This window comes from Thermobia domestica, chromosome 7 (assembly GCF_964235325.1).
Source record: "Thermobia domestica chromosome 7, izTheDome1.hap1.1, whole genome shotgun sequence".
NCBI classification, from domain to species: Eukaryota; Metazoa; Arthropoda; class Insecta; order Zygentoma; family Lepismatidae; genus Thermobia; species Thermobia domestica.
In genome coordinates, this window is record NC_137460.1 from 49,571,687 (window position 1) to 49,591,538 (window position 19,852).

The 19,852-nt window shown below is 37.3% G+C and overlaps 2 protein-coding genes across 2 annotated transcripts in view; one reads left to right on the forward strand and one right to left on the reverse strand.

Moving 5' to 3' along the window:
• Positions 1-1,514: 1,514 nt before the first annotated feature.
• LOC145689182 (hydroxyacyl-thioester dehydratase type 2, mitochondrial-like) lies at positions 1,515-1,994 on the reverse strand. The gene has a single exon (XM_081763314.1). The coding sequence runs from the start codon at positions 1,992-1,994 to the stop codon at positions 1,515-1,517; it is 480 nt and encodes a 159-aa protein (XP_081619440.1).
• Positions 1,995-2,528: 534 nt separating this feature from the next.
• Positions 2,529-19,852, forward strand: part of LOC145690071 (uncharacterized) — a 31,063-nt gene continuing 13,739 nt past the window's right edge. Inside the window, exons 1-3 of the mRNA XM_081764588.1 lie at positions 2,529-2,775; positions 12,318-12,974; positions 19,075-19,163. Of these exons, the coding sequence (XP_081620714.1) occupies positions 2,638-2,775; positions 12,318-12,974; positions 19,075-19,163 (884 nt within the window). The 5' untranslated portion in view covers positions 2,529-2,637. The remainder of the gene's footprint in view (positions 2,776-12,317; positions 12,975-19,074; positions 19,164-19,852) is intronic.

Consider the following 19,852-nt stretch of genomic DNA (forward strand, 5'->3'; position numbering starts at 1 on the left):
ATCGCTGACGCGCCTGCTCTCTATGAACGCACATCTTCGTTACCGTTCGTGCCCCCTTGCTGTGCAGTTGCGCTAATTCGGTTACATAGCATTCACGCTTTTTAGTGCCTACCTAGCACAAGTTGGTTCGTATTTTAAACATATTTTTATGCCATATTTCCATGCTGTATTTATACTCAATTTACAAAGTAGTAATGGAGCGCCTCATTTAGTTAGAGGAGAGAACTAGAAGAAATGCATTTTCATGAATATAACTATTACTTCACAGAACGGAACAGCACGCAGGAAAGAAATATTTTTGTATGAGTTTAATATGTCTTAATATCCTAGGACGTGTTTTATAGGGAGCACTATTCCGAAACTACCTCTAGAGGTTTATTTACGTAATACTGTAAAGTTGTTTTTAGTAATTTCTGAATAATACATAATTTGCAACACTTAACAGTTGGAGGGTACACATTTTGCGCTGTAATACTATATATAAATGCTCACGGACGTGGGAAAGAGCAAAGAAAGCATAGAAATAAGAAAGATTTATGATTAATAGTGAAAAATAAACACCGGAAACAAAACAAGCGTAATTGTAGGAGAGGTATGCTAAAATAACAACAGGAAAGTAGTAATACAACATTGAAAACAGGTTCATATGTGTCTTATCTGGGGCCGCCATCTGCTGAAGATTAACAATAATTTTTATCATAGTCTATTTTGCACCAGCATCGTTAATTTATATATATTATTTTAATGTGGACAAAAAAAAATTCTCAACAAATTTAGCATCATATCCATTTCGGATCAGTGCAAGGCGAAGTTGGAGCGCTTCATCGTCAGAGAGTTCGTACGTTAGGAAGAAGTATGTCAACCACAGTGGATAAGCGTGTAAAGGAAGAACAGTGTTTAGAAAATGCACCAACCTGTGCTCGGAGGTGAGTAGGGGCTAATTTAAAAATTCCATAATAATGAACTACACTTTGGTAAATGTTTTGCAAAAGGGATCCAGAAGTACGTAAAAAAAATGCAAAATTTACAAGAGAAACGGAAGATGCAAGTATTTAGACCTAACCTAACCTACGCAAATCAAACCTAATAATAATAGAAATAAGAGAAACTATTTTTTTTTTTTCGAAAATTATGCTGGACCTCTACACTAACATAAACAAACTATAACAAAACCTAAACTAACCTAATGTGAACAGAAACTACCGAAATTGTAGCTTTTGTAGAAAAAATTAGCTGGACCGCTCCTGCTAAACATTGTCCCATTACTCTTACTTTGTGAATTAACAGATTAGTCATTTAAGTTGAAAAAAAAAATCTTCCAAAACTGCACCGAGACCAATATTGAATGCCCTATGTAAGTGCTCACGGGAATGCCATTTTCTTCATTCACACGAAAAAAAAAAAAATAAAAATAAAAAAATAAAACTGTATTTTAGAATACAGAAGTTCTCTTCGTGCTTTAAATCGTATATTCTCTAACTTTTTATTTTGTCCCTCGATACACACGTTCTGTATCAAGTATCAGGTAGTAAGAGTTTCGCTGATCCCTCAAGAACTGTTTTATTTTCTGCCTCTACGCAACAACTAAAAGAACATGTAATAAACTTTCTGACAGATGTTATTTTAACTGTTGTCACAACCTCCTCTCCGACGAAACATGGTTTAGGAAATTTTAAATCTTGAGACACTACTATGGTTCCTGGGCCAGGCAGAATAGTTCCTATTACTCCGGATACAAGTCCATTAAGCAATGCACCATGAACGACAGCTTTTGCAAACATTGCTGATGACGAAGTAGTATTATTAAAGTGAATTGGATTGGTGTCACCTGTAATTTCAGCAAATAACTTAACGTCTCGCTCATGAATCACTTTCCGTGTTACTGTTTCCAAACCTGGTACAAGCGAAGTTCTTTTTGTACAGAAATTATACTCTTTCAGTTTTACAGAATGTTTCATTAGCAAATTACATTTCCTTATATTTCGTACTATCATAATGCACCTACTGAATATGTTGGTTTTTACGAACTTCTCTTCTAATAATCACACATGAATACACCACCCTTGCACTTACATAACACTAACAACTTGATTACAACTACAAATATTATGTTACTAGTTTGCAGCAATGAATACAATTTCGGTGATTTGTTTGCCTGTAAAGGTCAACTTACGAAAAGTAAAACAAAGTTAATGATTTTTGTTTCAAACACAGAACCACCGGTACCGTGTGACGCTAAGCGTTGTGTTTTTGTTTACAACGTGCGTAACCATCTCTTTTGGTTTGTCACTTTGAGCAAGAAAGAAATGAGCAATTTAATTAATTAAAGCCACTACAATTTTCTTTTTATTCGCTACAGGACGATATTATCTCCTAAACATTGAAAACATAAAATATAAAGTGCTAATAAATATGAGAGTGCACAAGATTCCTTGAATTGTTAGAATTAGTTTTCAATTGTCATACCTTTGAAGATGATTCTTCTAGTTCAAAAATGTGGTTTAATCTTTTTTGATTTATCGAACTTAGTTTCGACTTATTACATCGACTTTGATTCTGCAGTTGGGATATGGCGACGGGTGCAAGAAATTAGTGCGGTGTAGAAGAAAAATATTGAGTTGGTAGAAATAAAGTGGGATGGCGAGTTGTCTAAGGACAGTCTCCAGTAAGTTCAGCCCGAAAAATCCCTTTCTACCCTCTCGCCTGCATATAACACGTCATGAATGGAGAATATTGCTACAACTTAATATTGTTAAGTCTCGCTTTCTGGAAGAGGTAAGGCCCTTAGAAGTTATGCAAGTAATATACATTAAATTTTGATATAGTACTAATAGGTTGTTACATAATCATAGATGTTAAAAGTCATGATGTTGCTTTCCACTTATCTATATGTGCTAAAGTTCCTACTGTAGTTTCGATTAAAATTTTATACCTTGCGTATTATATAACTTCGTTTCAATGGAAATGCTTATATGCAGATGAAGAAAATTGTACTTTCTTTCAAAATGTAATTAGAGTAATAAAACGATTAGTAGCAATTCAACGTAAAAATAGTTCTTCCACACGTATAGGTCAAGTTTAGGCACACCACTCGAAATAATTATTGAAAAATTAGAATTATTTCGCTAATTTCCTTCCTGTCTAGGAGATCTACACTCGGTGACAACATTACCCCACAAACCACAGATAAAATTCAATGGGTCTGTCAGAAGTAATCGTCGAAAAATTACAATTATTTTACGATTTGCGTTCGTAGAAATACAAGGCATTAGTGCTGTATCGGCACACAACACGAAAAATCGGAAAAAAGTTCCAAAATGTACTAAATTAGATTCGGTTAGGCCTTCAAAACGAGGTGTGTGAACTTTTATCAGAAAATTGAAAGAAAGTATTAGTTTCTCCCCCAAATCACTTGGAAATGACTCTGGCTCAAGAATCAGTTCTGAAGCCTTCGGTAGGGTGTGGGCTTGCATTCCTTTGCATGCAAGTTTACTTTTGGCACACCAAAAGTAAACCAACACCAAACTATTTTCCACCGGTAGGTGTATTTCTGTACAGTGTTCTGATGCTTTAATTATTTTATTTTTACAAGTGGAGTGTTACTCGCATTAAACCGTGACTAGTGCTATTGAAACTCGTATCATCGTCAAAACATTAGTTTTTACTACACTCGCTTACGCGTACACGCACCATCCCTGACGTGCCTGCTGCCTTCGGACGCACGTTGCTTTGGTGATGTAGCATTCATTCTTTTTAGTGGCCACGTGGCCATATTGTTTTGTGTAGGTTTTATGCAAATCTCCAGATGACGTATGTATACGCAAATCGTGAAAGTATTGTGGTTTTTCAACAATTGCTTATGATGACTCCTTGAAGTTCATCTATTTAATGTGAGATATTTTCATGTCGCCCAGCACTAATCATTTAGGAAGCAATATGAAAGAATTGGTGAAAGAACTTTAATTTTTTAAATAATTATTTCGAGTGGTGAGCCAAAAGTAAATAGTTTCTAATACAGCCATCTTTCATATGTACTTACTTATTTTATTTGTCGTAAAGCACTTGTAATGATTTTATGCTAGTAACCCTACAATTGTAAACATAAAATACGGGTGTATTACTTTGTATTCTATCGCTTGCAGAAATTTGTTTTTTTTATAAGTACGGTACGTTTTTTTATGGAAAATGTTGAATTTAAGCTTTAAGTCTTCCAAAATGTGGTGCGCCAAAAGTAAACCAGAACCTTTCGTTTTGCACATCCACATTAGGAAAACTTAAGTGCACGTATGCGATAAGGAATATTGTGCAAAGACACTAACAAAATTGTGCTAGGTTCTCACTAAAAAGCACGAATGTTATGTAATCGAGTGAGGGAGGAGCACAGGAGGAAGCCCGAGCGGAAGCGACGGGGTGCGTTCATAGGGAGCAGGCGTGTCATTGACGATGGGTACACACAAACGAGGATAGCGCAATACATAGTATATGGCATAAAGTACGTTATGTGTGGATTTGAAGGAGATGCTAAATACCATTCAGAAAAGAACCAAATCAGGTTATATTAGCTTATGTTAGGACAGGGATGCAAATAAGCAACAAAATTACTACCCCACATTCCGCAATAGAAATCATTTACCTTTGAAAGAAATAATAGTGATATCAAAAACGGCCGCACCAATGAACCACTTGCCGCCCGCATCCCTGTGTTAGGCCTTCAAAACAGAGGTGTGTAAAATTTTCCGTTTTCGAGTAGAAAATTTGTACAATCCTGTAGAAATATACACACCGTTACTACACTCTCTTTTCCATCGACTAAATCATAACAAGTGTACCTCTCCACCAAATAATCCCTTCCGCCTCCACATACAGTGCAGCTTCCATCATCGAAAGCGACCAACAACAACTACCACTTTCTTAACTACAATTCCCCTCACCTGACTTTCACTGACTCTTCCTCACAAACCAAAATAAATTCTCCATTTGACCCATAAATTTCCTAAAATTGGTGACTAGAATAATGTTAGGTAAATAGTGACACAGTGATAAATTAATTATATTTCTAATATTAAATCACCAAAATTAAAAGCCGAAAATAAAGAAAGGTAAGTAAAAACTGACTAATTTCAAGTCGCGACGTATAAAAACCAATGTACAAAAATATTAAACGGTAGTGAGTGACGTAATTTTTCCTGGTTTAATTTTCATAGTTATTTTTCCAAAAGTATATAATTGAAACAGCACATTCTCAATATTCAAATATGCACGTTTAAACAATTCGTAAAAAATCAAAATAAAATATTCCACAACATCCGGAAAGCTTCCGTCTCCGACCCAGTCACAACAAAGACAGGTGTTCTGAACACTATTTGTGAGAACCGAGAACCTGATAATATTTGCGAACAGTGAAAACACACGAGCATCGTACACCAATATTACTTCACCAACCAATCACAATACAAAAAACTATGAATCATTAAGGAAGCATGGAAATATCTCAACGTATGAATTAACTGTGATCAAAACAATCTTCCCCTCGTCGGAATGTGGTTCTCTGATCGTCCAGTTCTTCGGAACTGCAGTCAGCCACTGGTCCTCTAGGTTGGAAGTTGTGCCGGGCCGATCACCCGGCATTTAAAACCTGCGGTCGAGCAAAGTACAAGGATAAGCTTCGGGTATGGACTGCTTTCTCTAGACGCCAACCTCGCTATATGATTTGGAAGACGGATGGGGGCCGTAGGGCGGAGGTGTGTAGCATATGCGCACCCAGCAGGACCGAATAGGGTGGTGCCCTAAATGGTTGGTGGGAATCTTGGGAAGTGGACGTGTCCCTCCATCTAGGTGGACGTGCACGCATCCCGCCCGGCTGTTATGTGCGCCCGATGTTCGTGTTGTCCGGTGTTCGTCTTTAAAAAAAAAAATTGAAGCACAAAATGTCATAAAAAAATATCTTTTTACTCGACAGGTTGTTGTTTCTTTTAGTTTTTTTTTTTTTTTTTTTTTCGTTCTTCGTTTTGCTTTTTCGAGTACATTCGATTCTGTCCATGGAGATGGTTTTCTTGCATCCCCGTTTTCCTTGACCGCGTCGGTTCGTCACTATGCTTATGGTATAGCTAGGGGAGAAGCGTAAGTTCTCACAATCGCCCCGGTGTGAAGCTGCAGTATTCACTTTTTTTTTTTTTTTTTTTTTTTTTTTTTTTTTTTTTTTTTTTTTTTTAATGTATGTTTAATACTAACTTTTTATGGGTACTGAAACTTAAAATCGGATCTGGGCTTACCCTGTCGCATAAGCCCAAACCAAATGAGAGCGAGACAAACTCTCAAGGTATAGATAGTGTAGAAAACACAAGTATTGTGATGCCTTAGTCCAATATCTTATAATCAAAGGTAAAGATGCTGATAGTGCCAATGCTGAAAGCTAACCGTCCAAGTGCTATTAAAGGCTTATCCCCTTTCCTCATTAATAAAGTTATTACTTATAACCAGGGTTGGCAAAAACCATGGTTTTTATTAAAAAAAAAAACAAAAAAACCGGTTTTTTGGTTTAAACCAGGTTTTTATGGTTTAAATAATTTGCTCTATATATTCATATCATATATGGACAGAAATAAGTTTGTTTAGCCTTGATGTTATTATGCAATAACCGGGTTATGCTGGAAGGGGTCACATAAGCTTAAAGCAGAATAAAAACCGCTTCTCGAGTTACATCCGAGAGAAATTGTCCTCCATTTGAACTCGGAACCAGGAGTAATTGGCCACAAATGCGATACGTCTGCCGACTCACTCAGGAAGGAATCCTGATAAAAAAAAAAAAAATAAAAAATACGTTATACTGATCTTTACATGCTTCTTAATATAACTGTCAAGAGTCATTTCAGAAGGACAAAAAGATAAACAGTTGCACATATGAAACCATTACACAGAATTACATATGAACAATTTTAAAGTACTACGGAGTACAGAAGAACTAATTTAGATCAAGTTAGTTAACAACGACTTTTATTGGTCCAAATTAAAGAAATACACCGACTTAATCTGCATATCAATAAGAAAAGTAAATAAAGATACGAATTATTTGAGTCCACTTTGGCTCAGACTCATTTATACATAAATAGATACCAAAGATACTTATTTCACTAAATGCCTCTCGTGGGGTCTGTATGACCCCCCCCCCCCCCACACACACACACAAAAACGAAACAATATTTAGAATTTTTCTTCGATTGCAATTACATAACAATAATAACTACAAAAAAATCACAAAATAAACATTTATAAACGCATAAAAAAGTTGCTTTTGTATTATAATCTTTTTGAGTAATGAATGGGGAATTTAGGTCTGAATATAATACGAATAATACACGAGAGTGAAACGTGATAACCCACAAATGTGTGTTCATCAAGATTTTACAAACACTTACACTTTTACGAACATTTTTTTTGTTTTTTGGTTTAAACCAGTTGGGTTTTTTGAAAAAACCAGCTGGTTTAAACCACCTTGGTTTAAACCAGCCAACCCTGCTTATAACACCGGACAGGTTAGCAATATCAAGGAATTACGGAATGGCACTGTATTGACGAAAACGGTCGACAGGAAGCAAACAGCTAAGCTACTCAAATTGACTAACATTGGACCAGTGAACGTGTTTGTAGGATCCCATCGTCTACTGAACGTCTCTCGCGGTGTGATAACCATGCTGGGAATTCCTAAACGTCAACGAGGAAGAAATTAAATGACAGCTGGCTGACCAACATGTTGTAGAGGTAGTTCGCATCAAAAGTAGGAAGTCAGGTGAACTCGTTGCTACTTTAATCACTAATTCTTACTTTCAGTTTGCCTACAATTCCGAACTACGTGAAGGCTGGTTATTATCAACGTAAGGTCCGTTCCTATATCCCCAGTCCCCGTTGTTTCAAATGTCAATGATTCAGGGACACCAACACGTTGTTTAATGCGAGAGCTGCTCTTTGTGCGAATTGTGACAAGGGTAGTCATGGTGTGGAGCCCTGTACAGCGACTAAGCCCTTTTGTGCCATTGTCCTTGGTCTCGGGACTGTCTAGCCTTTCAACGTGAGGAACTTAATTCGAGAGCTAATGAGTGTTGAGAAGATCTGTGCTGCCCATACTAATCGTCGCTTCCTCGCTATTTGTGCCCTTTGCTACTGTTGCAGTAGTTTCTTGTAATTCTTTGATAACCTAGACGTCCGACGTTTTCATCCAAACCGGTCTTATTCCCGATCAAAGTCCAGAAATTGTGACCCCAGTTGCATCTAGGAGTAAATCTCCCAAAATCCCGTGTGTTTCTATTAGCGGTGTCGAAACTGGTCTTGTTCCCGACAAAAGTTCAAAAAATTCAGACACCAATCGCATCTACTAGTGAACCGCCTACAACCACACGTGTTTCTTTTAGTTGTGGTTTTTGCCGGACTCCAGCTCATCGCTATTCACCTTATATGGCCGACCAAAAATTCAGCCAACTCAGTGATACAGTTGTTTCCCCGAAAACGACAAAATCCACATCTGTTGGTAAGGCACCTGCAGTTTCTTTGAAATCTAACATGGTGAGAAACGACCTAAAGAATACTGAGTGCATGATGGTGGGCCCACGTGGTAAGGTTCGCCTCAAATTCGAATCTTTGAATTCTATTGTTACCATTATATACAGGGGATGGACAATATGAAAACACCTGAAAAATTGCACATTACCTGTATTAATAGCGAGTTAGACCACCGTTGGCTCACACGACGGAAAATGGGGAAAAATAAGTCGCATATGGTTGTCAAAGGGATGTTGTGCCATTCTTCCGCCAAAGCAGCTGCAAGTTGTTGTAGAGACGACGGTGATGGGCAGTAGTCTCGGACCTTGGTCTCCGAAACTGACCGTAAGGCCTCAATGATATTGAGATGTGGCGATTGTGGAGGCCATGACATATATGACACTTCATCTTCGTGTTCATTAAACCAGTCGTGGACGATGTGAGGTGTGTGAACAGGGGTTCTGTCATCTTGAAACACGGCATTACCATCTGGGAGCAAAGTTTACACCACGGGATGCAGCTGTCACTCAAAGTGGTTACGTAGTCCTTGACAGTGATATGTTTATGCAGAGCGATGATGGGTCCGGTAGAATACCAGGATATGGCTTCCAAAATCACCACTGAACTACCGTTATGCTTCACTCTTGGTAACATACAGTCTGTATCATACATTTGTGCTGGCATTCTCCACACGTAAACTCGGCTAGCAGTTGGAAACAATGTAAAGGAAGACTCCAAGGACTCGGACGTAAAGGAAGAATCCATATAGCAATCAGGATGGTCAACAGTCACGAATGGTTTGGGAATTGCAGCTCTGCCCTACATATCCTGCTTGTGTAGTTCTCTTCTGACTGTTTTGACGCTAATAGGTTTTGTAAGCACTGTATTCAGCTCAGCTGTGACTTTTGGCGCCATGGCCCAATGTGCGTCTGTCTCTGTCACGCAGCACACGCTAGCATCCACGCTGGTGCTTCATTGTTGCGTTTTTTCCGGAACACTCATAGGCGCTCATGATCTTCGAGACTGTGCCTCTTGATACATGCATTTCCTCTACGTTGGTCATGGAAGCTCCCACCATACGCGCACCAACGATTTGTTCTTTCTGAAACTATCAGCTCAGACATGATTCACGATAACCTGCACAGACCGGTCGCTGAATTGTAACTGGCCCATCTGTTCGATTGGCCAGGTTATATATTTCACAGAATGTGCCGGTCACCCACCATTCAGACGCAAATCGTGTATGAAATGGTATTCTTGTCCATCCCCTGTATATTTTATCAGTCATTATTATTATTAAGTTTATATATTTTCTCTATTATTACGATTACTATTTATTGTGATATTTGTTATTAACTAAAACTAACTAACTCTATGGCCTATGGAACCCGGAGGTTCAGTGCCGCGTTCACAAAAGCTCTCCACTGACTTCTATCCTTAGCTAATTGCATCCAGTTTCTACTTTGTATTCCTATCTCTGCGAGATCCATCTTAATATTATCCTCCCATCTGCGCCTAGGTCTTCCTAATGGTCGTTTTCCTATGGGTCTACCAGTCAAGACTTTGAAAGCGTTTCTACTTTCTTCCATTCTAGCTACATGACCTGCCCACCTAAGCCTCCTAGACTTTACGACCCTAACAATGTTGGGTAAACCGTATAAACCATGTAGTTCCTCGTTATGAAGCTTCCGCCATTCCCCATTCTCGTTCCTCTTGGGTCCGAATATTCTTCTCAGGATCCTTTCTCAAATACTTTCAGTCTATGTTCTTCCCTCAGAGTAAGCGACCATGTTTCGCAACCATACAGAACAACAGGCATGATTATCGTTTTATATATTTTAAGCTTCAAATTCCTCGACAGAATTCGCGACGACAAGAGATTTTGAACCGAGTAGTAACACGAATTCCCTGCTTTTAGTCGACATTTAATTTCTTCGTGAATATGATTTTCGTCTGTTAATATTGATCGTAAATATTTGAAAGTATCCACTTTATCAAAAGCATTATTTAATATTTTAACGCCTCCACAATTTGCCGTATTACGGTCCCGACGCACTTCCATGTATTTAGTTTTCTCTGCATTTACTTCTAAACCCATGTCCCTGCAAGCGTTTAATAAGATCTCTGCATTTATTTCTACTGTTTTCCTATCATCCCATATATTTATTGTTATATATTTGTTATTCTTATATATTTATTATTTTATCTGCAGCAGTATTTTTGTTATATTTTGATATGTTTGTTCTTTATATTTTATTTACGGTGGTCGTGCTGATCATGACGGGGACAAATAACCTCGGTGCTGATGCCTACACTAAACCTCGACCAATCAACCAAAACATTCTTATTAGAATGGGAGAAGTAATACAGATGGATCAAGTAACAGTCGTATAATACGTTTCCATTCAGAGTATTGACTAGTCTTTGCCGCAGACTAGGCCCACTATTTTCAAGCTTAAAAAACGTTAAAATTTTGTCATTTATCAGGAAATTCACTATCACTACCTTAAAAAGTGAGTCAAGAATTCCTCTATGCACATTTACTTTAAGAGGACTTCACAGTTTTGCGTGTAAATACTGCGTCCGGAAATACACCATAATAACTACGATGTAAAAAACACGAACTAACCTGTTCTGTGTGGTCACTACAAAGCACGAATGCTATCTAACCAAGACAAGGCAGAAGTGGAGTAAGGGGGCCTGAGCAGTAGCGAGGGATGCGTCCGTAGTGTACCGTAGCAATCGATTTGTCTCAACACATTATGTTTACCATAAATGGAAGAAAAATTATTTGAGTACATAGGATCGAACCGACTAGTTTCATTGAAAAATTCCTTTTGAAGAGAACAGTGATATTTAGGCTGTTGAAATTATCTAGCAAAGTAGTGAGACCTTGCAGACTTCCAAGAAGAAATATTAAAAGACAATATATTTCGGTCAGTTATCAATGTCCACCTTTAGGTCCGGAAGACAAAGAATACGAAAAAATATTATAAACTTATGCAAATCTAAAATATAGTAAGAAAGCACTATTGATTAGTGGGAAAGCGCCCATGCAATGGGTCCCTGATTCGTGTCCAAACCATGTGAATTTGTGGTGGACAGCATCGTCTTTTTTTTTTTTTTTTTTTTTTTTTTTTTTTTTTTTTTTTAACATTTTTATTCCATCAATTCCTTAATAATCATTGTTTCTCGTTAAAGGGAAAAGGCATGTCCTGTGCATAAAATAGGCTTGATAGTTGTACGAAATATATGGACTTGTATGTAGTACAAAGTGCGAAATTTCCGGTCAGTGCCAACCAAATATTTTAGTTTGGCAGTAGGTATTTGGTATATATTCAATTTTTTGGCTACCAATCTCTGATCTGCCTTTCTCTGATGCCTGGTTCGATCCCAGCTCGCACCAAGTGGACTTTGTGGTAGGCAAACACAGTGTGCATGGGTTTTCTCTGGGTTCTCCCATTTCCTCTCACTTTATTCATTCTACCATTTCATTCATTATTTATCATTACCGTCTTCTTTAGTCTAGCCGGCATAATCGTGGGACGTAAAACGGAAGGATTTGATTTATTTCTGATCTGGCTTCTGGATTCAGACCTAAAATTTGGTGACCTGATGTAGTTACCTGTTAGAAAGTTGGTAAAGTTGGATCGTGTTTTATTTTGACTGTCAGCGTCCCTGCAAATGACTCATTTAGTGTGTATTGTATGTATTTCATTTTACCGTAGCTATGTTTTCTGGTCAAATTTTCACTTCTTATATGTTACTCTATTTTCACATTTCAGTTCCTGTCGGCACGATGTATGACAAGCGTTCCAGCCAGTCCAAAGAAACAGGCCCTCGTAGACTTAAACTCCGAAAGCTCATCGCAAGGAAGATGGGTCACCATAGGAATAGTAGACTGGAATCGAGATACACTGAAATTGCACGATGTGAGTCGTATGCTTGAGGGTCAGCAGTTGGATGCACAGGGCAGAAGAACAAAGACTGTTATGTTAGGCCCTTTTGACCCATCATTGTTGTGTAGTTTGTTAGCGCGCACGTCAGCCTTTAAGGACACAACAGCTTTCCATAATTTTACCCCATTATTGACGTGCGCAAAGCCCACGTCAGTTAGTCCAGATGATATCGTCATACGGAATGGCAGCTGCAACAATAGCGTTAAAGAATTTGAAGTCTGTGATAGGAGTGAACAGGACGAGGTGCGTACTTGTTACAGTGTTAGAAAGGACAATCCAAACGAATGCGAGACTCTCTACTTAAGTTATATGTCGGATGTCAACATCGGAGAGAATCAAAGGTTATTGTTTTCAGATTTTGAGAAGCAGATGATTTTTCTCGCTGAAGGATACGGAGGCCAGAAAATGGAGCCAAAACCAAATGTAGATGAAAGACCTACTCAAGAACAGTTATTCAAAGTGTATACTGTTCTTAATAACACCGTAAGTATCACACAATACTTTAAATAATTTTGTATTCCTTGTATTTATATAATTATTTGGCATATCGAAGGGGAGTAAATCTATATCAAATCAACCAATAATATTTACTGACAAAATTGATTATTTTTATTTTTATTTTTTATACACAAAGTATTACCATATTTAGAGAATTGAAAAGAATATTCATTCATTTTTTTAAATGTTCATTTTTTCTGCGGACAGGCATTTTATTTTACAGGCGCATAAACCTATTATGAGCTGTACAAAGGTTTGCGGTAAACGTTGTAGCTACGTTATTTCTTCGAATATTGATTTTAAATAAAAAACACTTGAGAGTTAAAAGTAACAACATTATATGTCCTGTTACATTTAAGCTTGCTACACTACAAATACCTTTAAAAATGTTGAATGTTGAAGTTTGAAAGCGCAAATGTCATTTTAATGAAAACAGTAATAATACTCATTGTTGTTATTTTTTTTCTAGAAGTTTCGTGGTGTACTTTTTCCTTAAAATAAATAAATTTTAAAAGTTTGATACCTGAGATTCGCCTCCTTTCTTTGTTACGGGTTTTCAAACATTGTGATTGTTCGAAAATCGACTATATTCAACGTGAAATATCTCAAAAGGGACACATTTGAAAAATCTCAAATTTTCACAAAACAATTGTTATTTGCGTAGTAACAAGTGGTTAAAATTCAATTACTGAGACATGACTAGTTTTTGAGTTACTTATATGGCGAAATCCAGTTTATTAGCAACTAAAGTACAGGTAAACTAACGGTTCATTCTACAACTAAACTATATATTTTAGATATTAAAACATATAGTTCAGTTCAGTTCAGTTATGCATATTTAAGCGTACTCTTAAACTTTGAAGGAAAGATCTGGCCACCTATCCGTGCTTTATAAAACTTGTGGCCTGCATCTAGTCTTACTAAGAAAAGGAACTAAAATATCTGCATATTTTCATATATACATCCAGTTATAATTGGTAAAATATCCAAAATTTTAAAAGCCCGATATATGATATGTGATGACAACAACGTGACACCAAACATTACTTACATACCGATTATAGTTTGTTGGGAGAGTTGCTGTCAAAGGAAGATGTCTTAGCGTCACTAAAAGGCAAGCAACTGGCTGGGGACCGTTTGTGCGAGCCGACTGAATAAAATATGTTTTTTGTTTGTATTCTGTATTTTGTTTAAATAGTAAGCCAAATAGGACCTTCTTTTAATAAAGTAAGTGGTTTCAATTATTTCGTGAATTCAATATACTCAAAAACTGTACAAGACAAAACAGGAATACACAAAGAGTGAAAAAAATGGATGACTGGATTGGAACTCAAACCCAGGATCTTCGGCGTACCGTGCCGGATGCGTTAATCACTACGCTACCTGGTTCGCCCCCAGAACAGTCATGCACTGTCTCACTCTTCGGTGTTTTTTTCACTCAGACCGCGGCTTGTATCACATTCTAGCTATGTTGTACTTGGACAATCCAGTGCCCATGTTCAGAACATCGCTAACGGTTGTATTATATTGTAAATTCGCACGTACAGAGGATTTAGTGTGTAAAAAATAAGTTTAAAATGGTTGTTTTCTGCTTTCATTTAATATCAAGACAAAACAGCCTTTATAAAAAATAATTATTTCTTACAAAACATGATTAACACTTACTTGTTTGTTTTTTCCAGTAAAATATTATTGCAATAAAACAACATGTGCGCTGTTAATCTGAATTATATTGTTTAACACCTAACAAATTTAGTTTAGTTGTAAGATGAGCCATCAATTTAGTTGTAGTTATTTGCTAATAAACCGAATTTGGCACATAAAAAGGAAAAAGAAACTTAAAAACTAGTCAAGTTTCAGTGATCAAATTTTCAAGTTTCAGTGACCAATTGTTACTACGCAAATAACCAATGTTTTGAGAAAATTCAAGATTTTTCAAATGTGCCCGTTTTCCAATATTTGAGGTTGAATAGGATCAAAAAGTCACAATGTTCGAAAACGCATAACAAAAGAAGAGAGCCTTAGGTGGTATTTTTTTAAAGGTCGTTGTATGCCACGTATCTTATATTTAAAAAAAAAAAAAAAAACTAAGATTTTTAATTTCTAAAATGACTATTTTGTAGAGTAGAAGGCTTAAATGTACATAGGACATAAAATTAAGTGTGTTTAATTCATAACTCATTTTTACGCAACAGAATTATGGATAGAAGAATTCAGACCAACTTAAACACATGCTGTTTATGCGGTAAAGTAAATGTTTTTGTGTCTATTCACCTACAAGCGAATGATTAACACATGTGGTTCCGGGTTCGAGTTTTAATATAAGCACAGAACTCTTTTTGGCTCTACTTCATTAAGCTGGGGAACGAGCTAAATAAATAAGTAGAGAACTGCTGTGTAGAAACCCAGAAATATGGCAATGAGACTCGAAGTAAAAGTTGTCGAGACTCGAATTGTTGTAGCACTGTGAAGCCAGAGTTTTCTGTTGCTTAATGTAAGCCGGTTTAAGGTAATTGTAAAGGTGCACCTATCGCTAATAGATGGCAGCACATTTTTCTTATCTCCCCAATGTATTTCTAACGAAATAATAAATACTCACAATAATCCTGTTCAATTCAAGGGATGGACGTTGACATGTTTCTAATAATAAACCTCTCTTAACAATAAATGGAATAAAATGTCAAAGGAATGCACAGATTAACATTTAATTATTGATTTACTTTGCCTTTGTACGAGGTTTCAGTGTTCATCTCTTGAATTTGATTGAATTATTGTGAATATTTGTTATTCCGTTAGAAATACGTTGGAAAAATATGAGAAACTTGCTGTCATCTATTGACGATAGACATACCTTTTCACTTAATTTAAAGAGCTGTCATGTAAATAAATTTAAAAGTTGCTCACCTTGCTCTTCTGTATCCTGTTAATAGATTTATTCCGAAATATCACACTAAACCTCAATTTCCACTGAATGCTCTCAATATTAGCTAAGAAAGTAGGGTTTATTGGGGTATAAAATGGATGAAGGTGATAGCTATTTACACGTGTGAAATCTAATCTCATGAGAACTCCCTCGTAGTTACATGGTTATCACGAGCCACAGGAGACCTAGGTTCGATTTACGCTGTGATCTCGTGTGTAATTCGAAACTCACGTTGAGCTATAAGTCCATGTCTCTTATAGTCTTGGTGCTAAACGGGACGCTAAACTTTAAATTAATCAACTTCATGAGGCTTTTAGAGCGGGTTTTCCTAAAGAAGTTAAGGTTTAAATGTATATACGTCTATACATGAAGACCACAGGGGTAAAAGGAGATAAGTCAAGAAATAGTCGAAAATGAGTTAACAACAGAATAATGTAGTCTGAAAGGTGTAGTTCGTATGGACTAAATCCCATAGTAAGAAGAAGGTTAGTCACTAAGAAGTTTAATGCTAAAGAGTTTGCCTGCAGGGAAGAAGTAGGTAAATCACTGGGCAGGGAAGAAGTAGGTAAATCACTGGACAACAAAGCAATTGTGTAAAATTGTAAAAAACTGACTTGCCTCCTTTCCCCCTGTAGTCTTCATATATTTACAAAGAGAGAGAAAGAGGAAAAGAGCATCTCCCTCGTGGCTGAGCAATTGGCGTAGGAGACCCAGGTTCGATTCCCGGCCGGAGCTCATGTGATTCGGATCCCACGTTAAGCTGTAGGTCCACATCTCATAGCCTTGCTGCTAAAAGAAACAATAAACTCAAAATCAAAAATGAAATGAAATCTTTGCGTTTTACGTCCCATGTTTATGCCGGTTAGGCTAAAGGAGAAGGTGATGATGAGTAATGAATGAAATGCTGGAATGAAGAAAGTGGGAGGAAACGGGAGAACCCCGAGAAAACCCACGCACACGTTGTTTGTCCACCACAAAGTTTACTTGACGGGGGCTGGGATCGAACCCGGGACCCCAAGCACCAGAGGTGAACGCTCTATCACTGAGCCACCGCGGCTCCTAAACTCAAAATCAAAGCAGGTCTCTCTCGCTCTCTCTCTCTCTCTCTTATTAATATACTTAGTCCAGCGATCCACATGGTTACGTACTACTTCCAAGAAGAAGGTTTTCGGTTGGTTACGAAGCCCCTGTTGCTTCGCTTCCTGTAGAATGGATTTTAAACTAAGACTGGGCAGAACCATGACTTAGTTTAAAGCAGACATTACCTCATCGGTGGTCATTCATCCGTTCGTCAGAACAATCTGTCGAGCTTGCTGAATCGTGTCGTTCGTGGTGAAAGTTAACGAGAGCCCTGCTCCTTTGTGCATCATGCTAGTCCGGCCACTTTTTAAACTTTTCGATAAAAAAAAAAAAAAATGTACGTGATAAAGTACTGTCTTCGTAATTAACCAACCAACCAACCCTGTGGCCTGTAGACCTCGAAGGTTCAATACCACATCACAAAAGCTCTCCATTGACTTCTGTCCTTAGCCAACTGGATCCAATTTTTACTATGTATTCCTATTTCTGCGAGATCTGTCTTAATATTGTCCTCCCATCCGCGCCTAGGTCTTCCTAATAGTCGTTTTCCGATTGGTTTGATAAAAGACTTCGATAAATTCAGCTATTTTCACACCTTCCGACCAGAGAAATCGGATCTTTGCTCGTTTTTCCTCCTTGATACAAGCTGCTAACGGAACGGACGTGTTGGCATTGTTAAGAGCCGGAAGGCAGATGACGATCGTGATCAAGTTTCACACACGTGACTGCAGTTGTTGTAACTCGAAGCACGCATATACAGAAAATAATGACAATTGGAAGAGTGTGTTATGGGCTAAAATGTAGATAATTTTTGACTTACTTTCGTAATTAATTCCTATTCATTCTATCCCCTCTAAACCTATTATTTTTATTTGCAACTTGATATTGCTGATAGCACTTCGACATTTATGGGTGTTGAATACTTTCGACATTTTTTTAGCCCATTGATTTATGTGAAAAATGATTTTTGTGTCTTCTTTTAACTGAACTTGATTGGATTGGATTTTGAGTTAAGCGTCCCGTTGAGCAGTGAGGATATATGAGACGTGGACTTACAGCTTAATCTTGGGTCCGAACAACATGAGCTCCCGCCGGAAATCGAACCCGAGTCTATTTAAGTGGACTGTAAATTTTAATTTTCTGATTTCATTGATTTCCTCTTCGAGTCAAGTTAACTCAGTTTGTTTTCGGTCGCCCCCCCCCCCAAAAAAAACTTCAACTTTTCTGTAAATTCTCTATATGCTAGCGACATCTCTTGGTATCAGGTAGAAGGCAACCCAACTAGCGACATCTATTAGCCTGACTGTCAACTATTGGGAATTAGCGTGACTGACAGGTTGAGGCGTCTTGCGTCATAACAAGGATTAAAAATATCTGTTTTCGCCTAGATTCGTATGCGACCTGCAGCTCTTTTTTGTGAAGTATTCATGTTAGCGTTGCTCATAGACTGATACTTTCGCTTCATAAATAAGAACTGTATTTGTTTATTAAATAATAAAATTATAAATCACTAAACTTAACTTTCACGAAATAAGAAACATTTAAATAGATCTAAGAAGAAACCAGTAAAATCAAACCCATTAAAATTCTAGTTAGTTTCAAGGAAAACAGAAAAGCGATTTCCTATATAAATCAATGGGCCAAAAAAAAAAAAACTGTTAATACGATTTTGAAAATATCCATACCAGAATACAGAAGATAAAGTTTAAGAATCTTTGAGATCAGTCCAGAGAGTTTTTAATTTCAGAAAATTCCTATTTCTTGAAAACCAACTTGTTCTTTAGTAAGTAAGCTTTGTTTGGCTTCTGCCCAGTATTGATAGTGGATTATAAAATATACTCACGAGCTCCTTCGTAACTAAGCGGTTAGCGTACGCGCCTTTGGCGTGCGAGACCCGGGGTTCGATTCCCGGCGGGAGCTTATGTGGTTCGGATACCACGTTAAGCAGAAAGTCTGCGCTCTCATATAACCATGCAGCTGAAAGGGATGCTAAACTTAAAATCTACTCAGTAGTTTTGGGACATTCTCTGTATTTGCTTGCGTTGGATAAATGTTAAGATACCTATGTTCTTTTTTTTTCAGTTGCCGGGCCTCTTCACGGGACCTTTAGACTACACGATCTATTCGCAAGATATCATTTTCGAAAACAACATACGGGGAACTAGAACGGTGTAAGTGTATCTGTTCCATTGTTGATAGATTTTGTACTTTTTTTTTCTCTCTCTCTTTCTTCTTTTATTATTCAGTTTACCTTTAAATCAGTTAAGCAGTCAGGAATTTAAAAGAAAATTTCTGTTATCTATGGATTATGCAACAGGAAAATTTTCTTATTATAAAGATTATTCTTCTTGCCTTCATTGAGCAAATTTTGTTTATTCTGTACATCCAGCTGTTGAAAACTTAATCCCGGCGGATGTAAAACAAGCACATACTCTCTGTTTAGTCATTTCTTAACTTTTTACGAGTTAAGGGGGGAAAAAAGACAACTAGCTGCCACCTTATTCGTACAAGGAGTTCTGAAAAGGAGGTAATCAGGTAGTCCATGGTATTTCACGTTACTAACTAACTCTATGGCTTATGGAACCCGGAGGTTCAATGCCGCGTTCACAAAAGCTCTCCACTGACTTCTATCCGTAGCCAACTAGATCCAGTTTCTACTTTGTATTCCTATCTCTGCGATATCCATCTTAATATTACCGTCCCATCTGTGTCTAGGTCTTCCTAATGGTCGTTTTCCGATTGGTCTTCCAGTCAAGATTTTGAAAGCGTTTTTACTTTCTTCCATCCTAGCTACATGACCTGCCCACCTAAGCCTCCTAGACTTGATGACCCTAACAATGTTTCGTAAACCGTATAAATT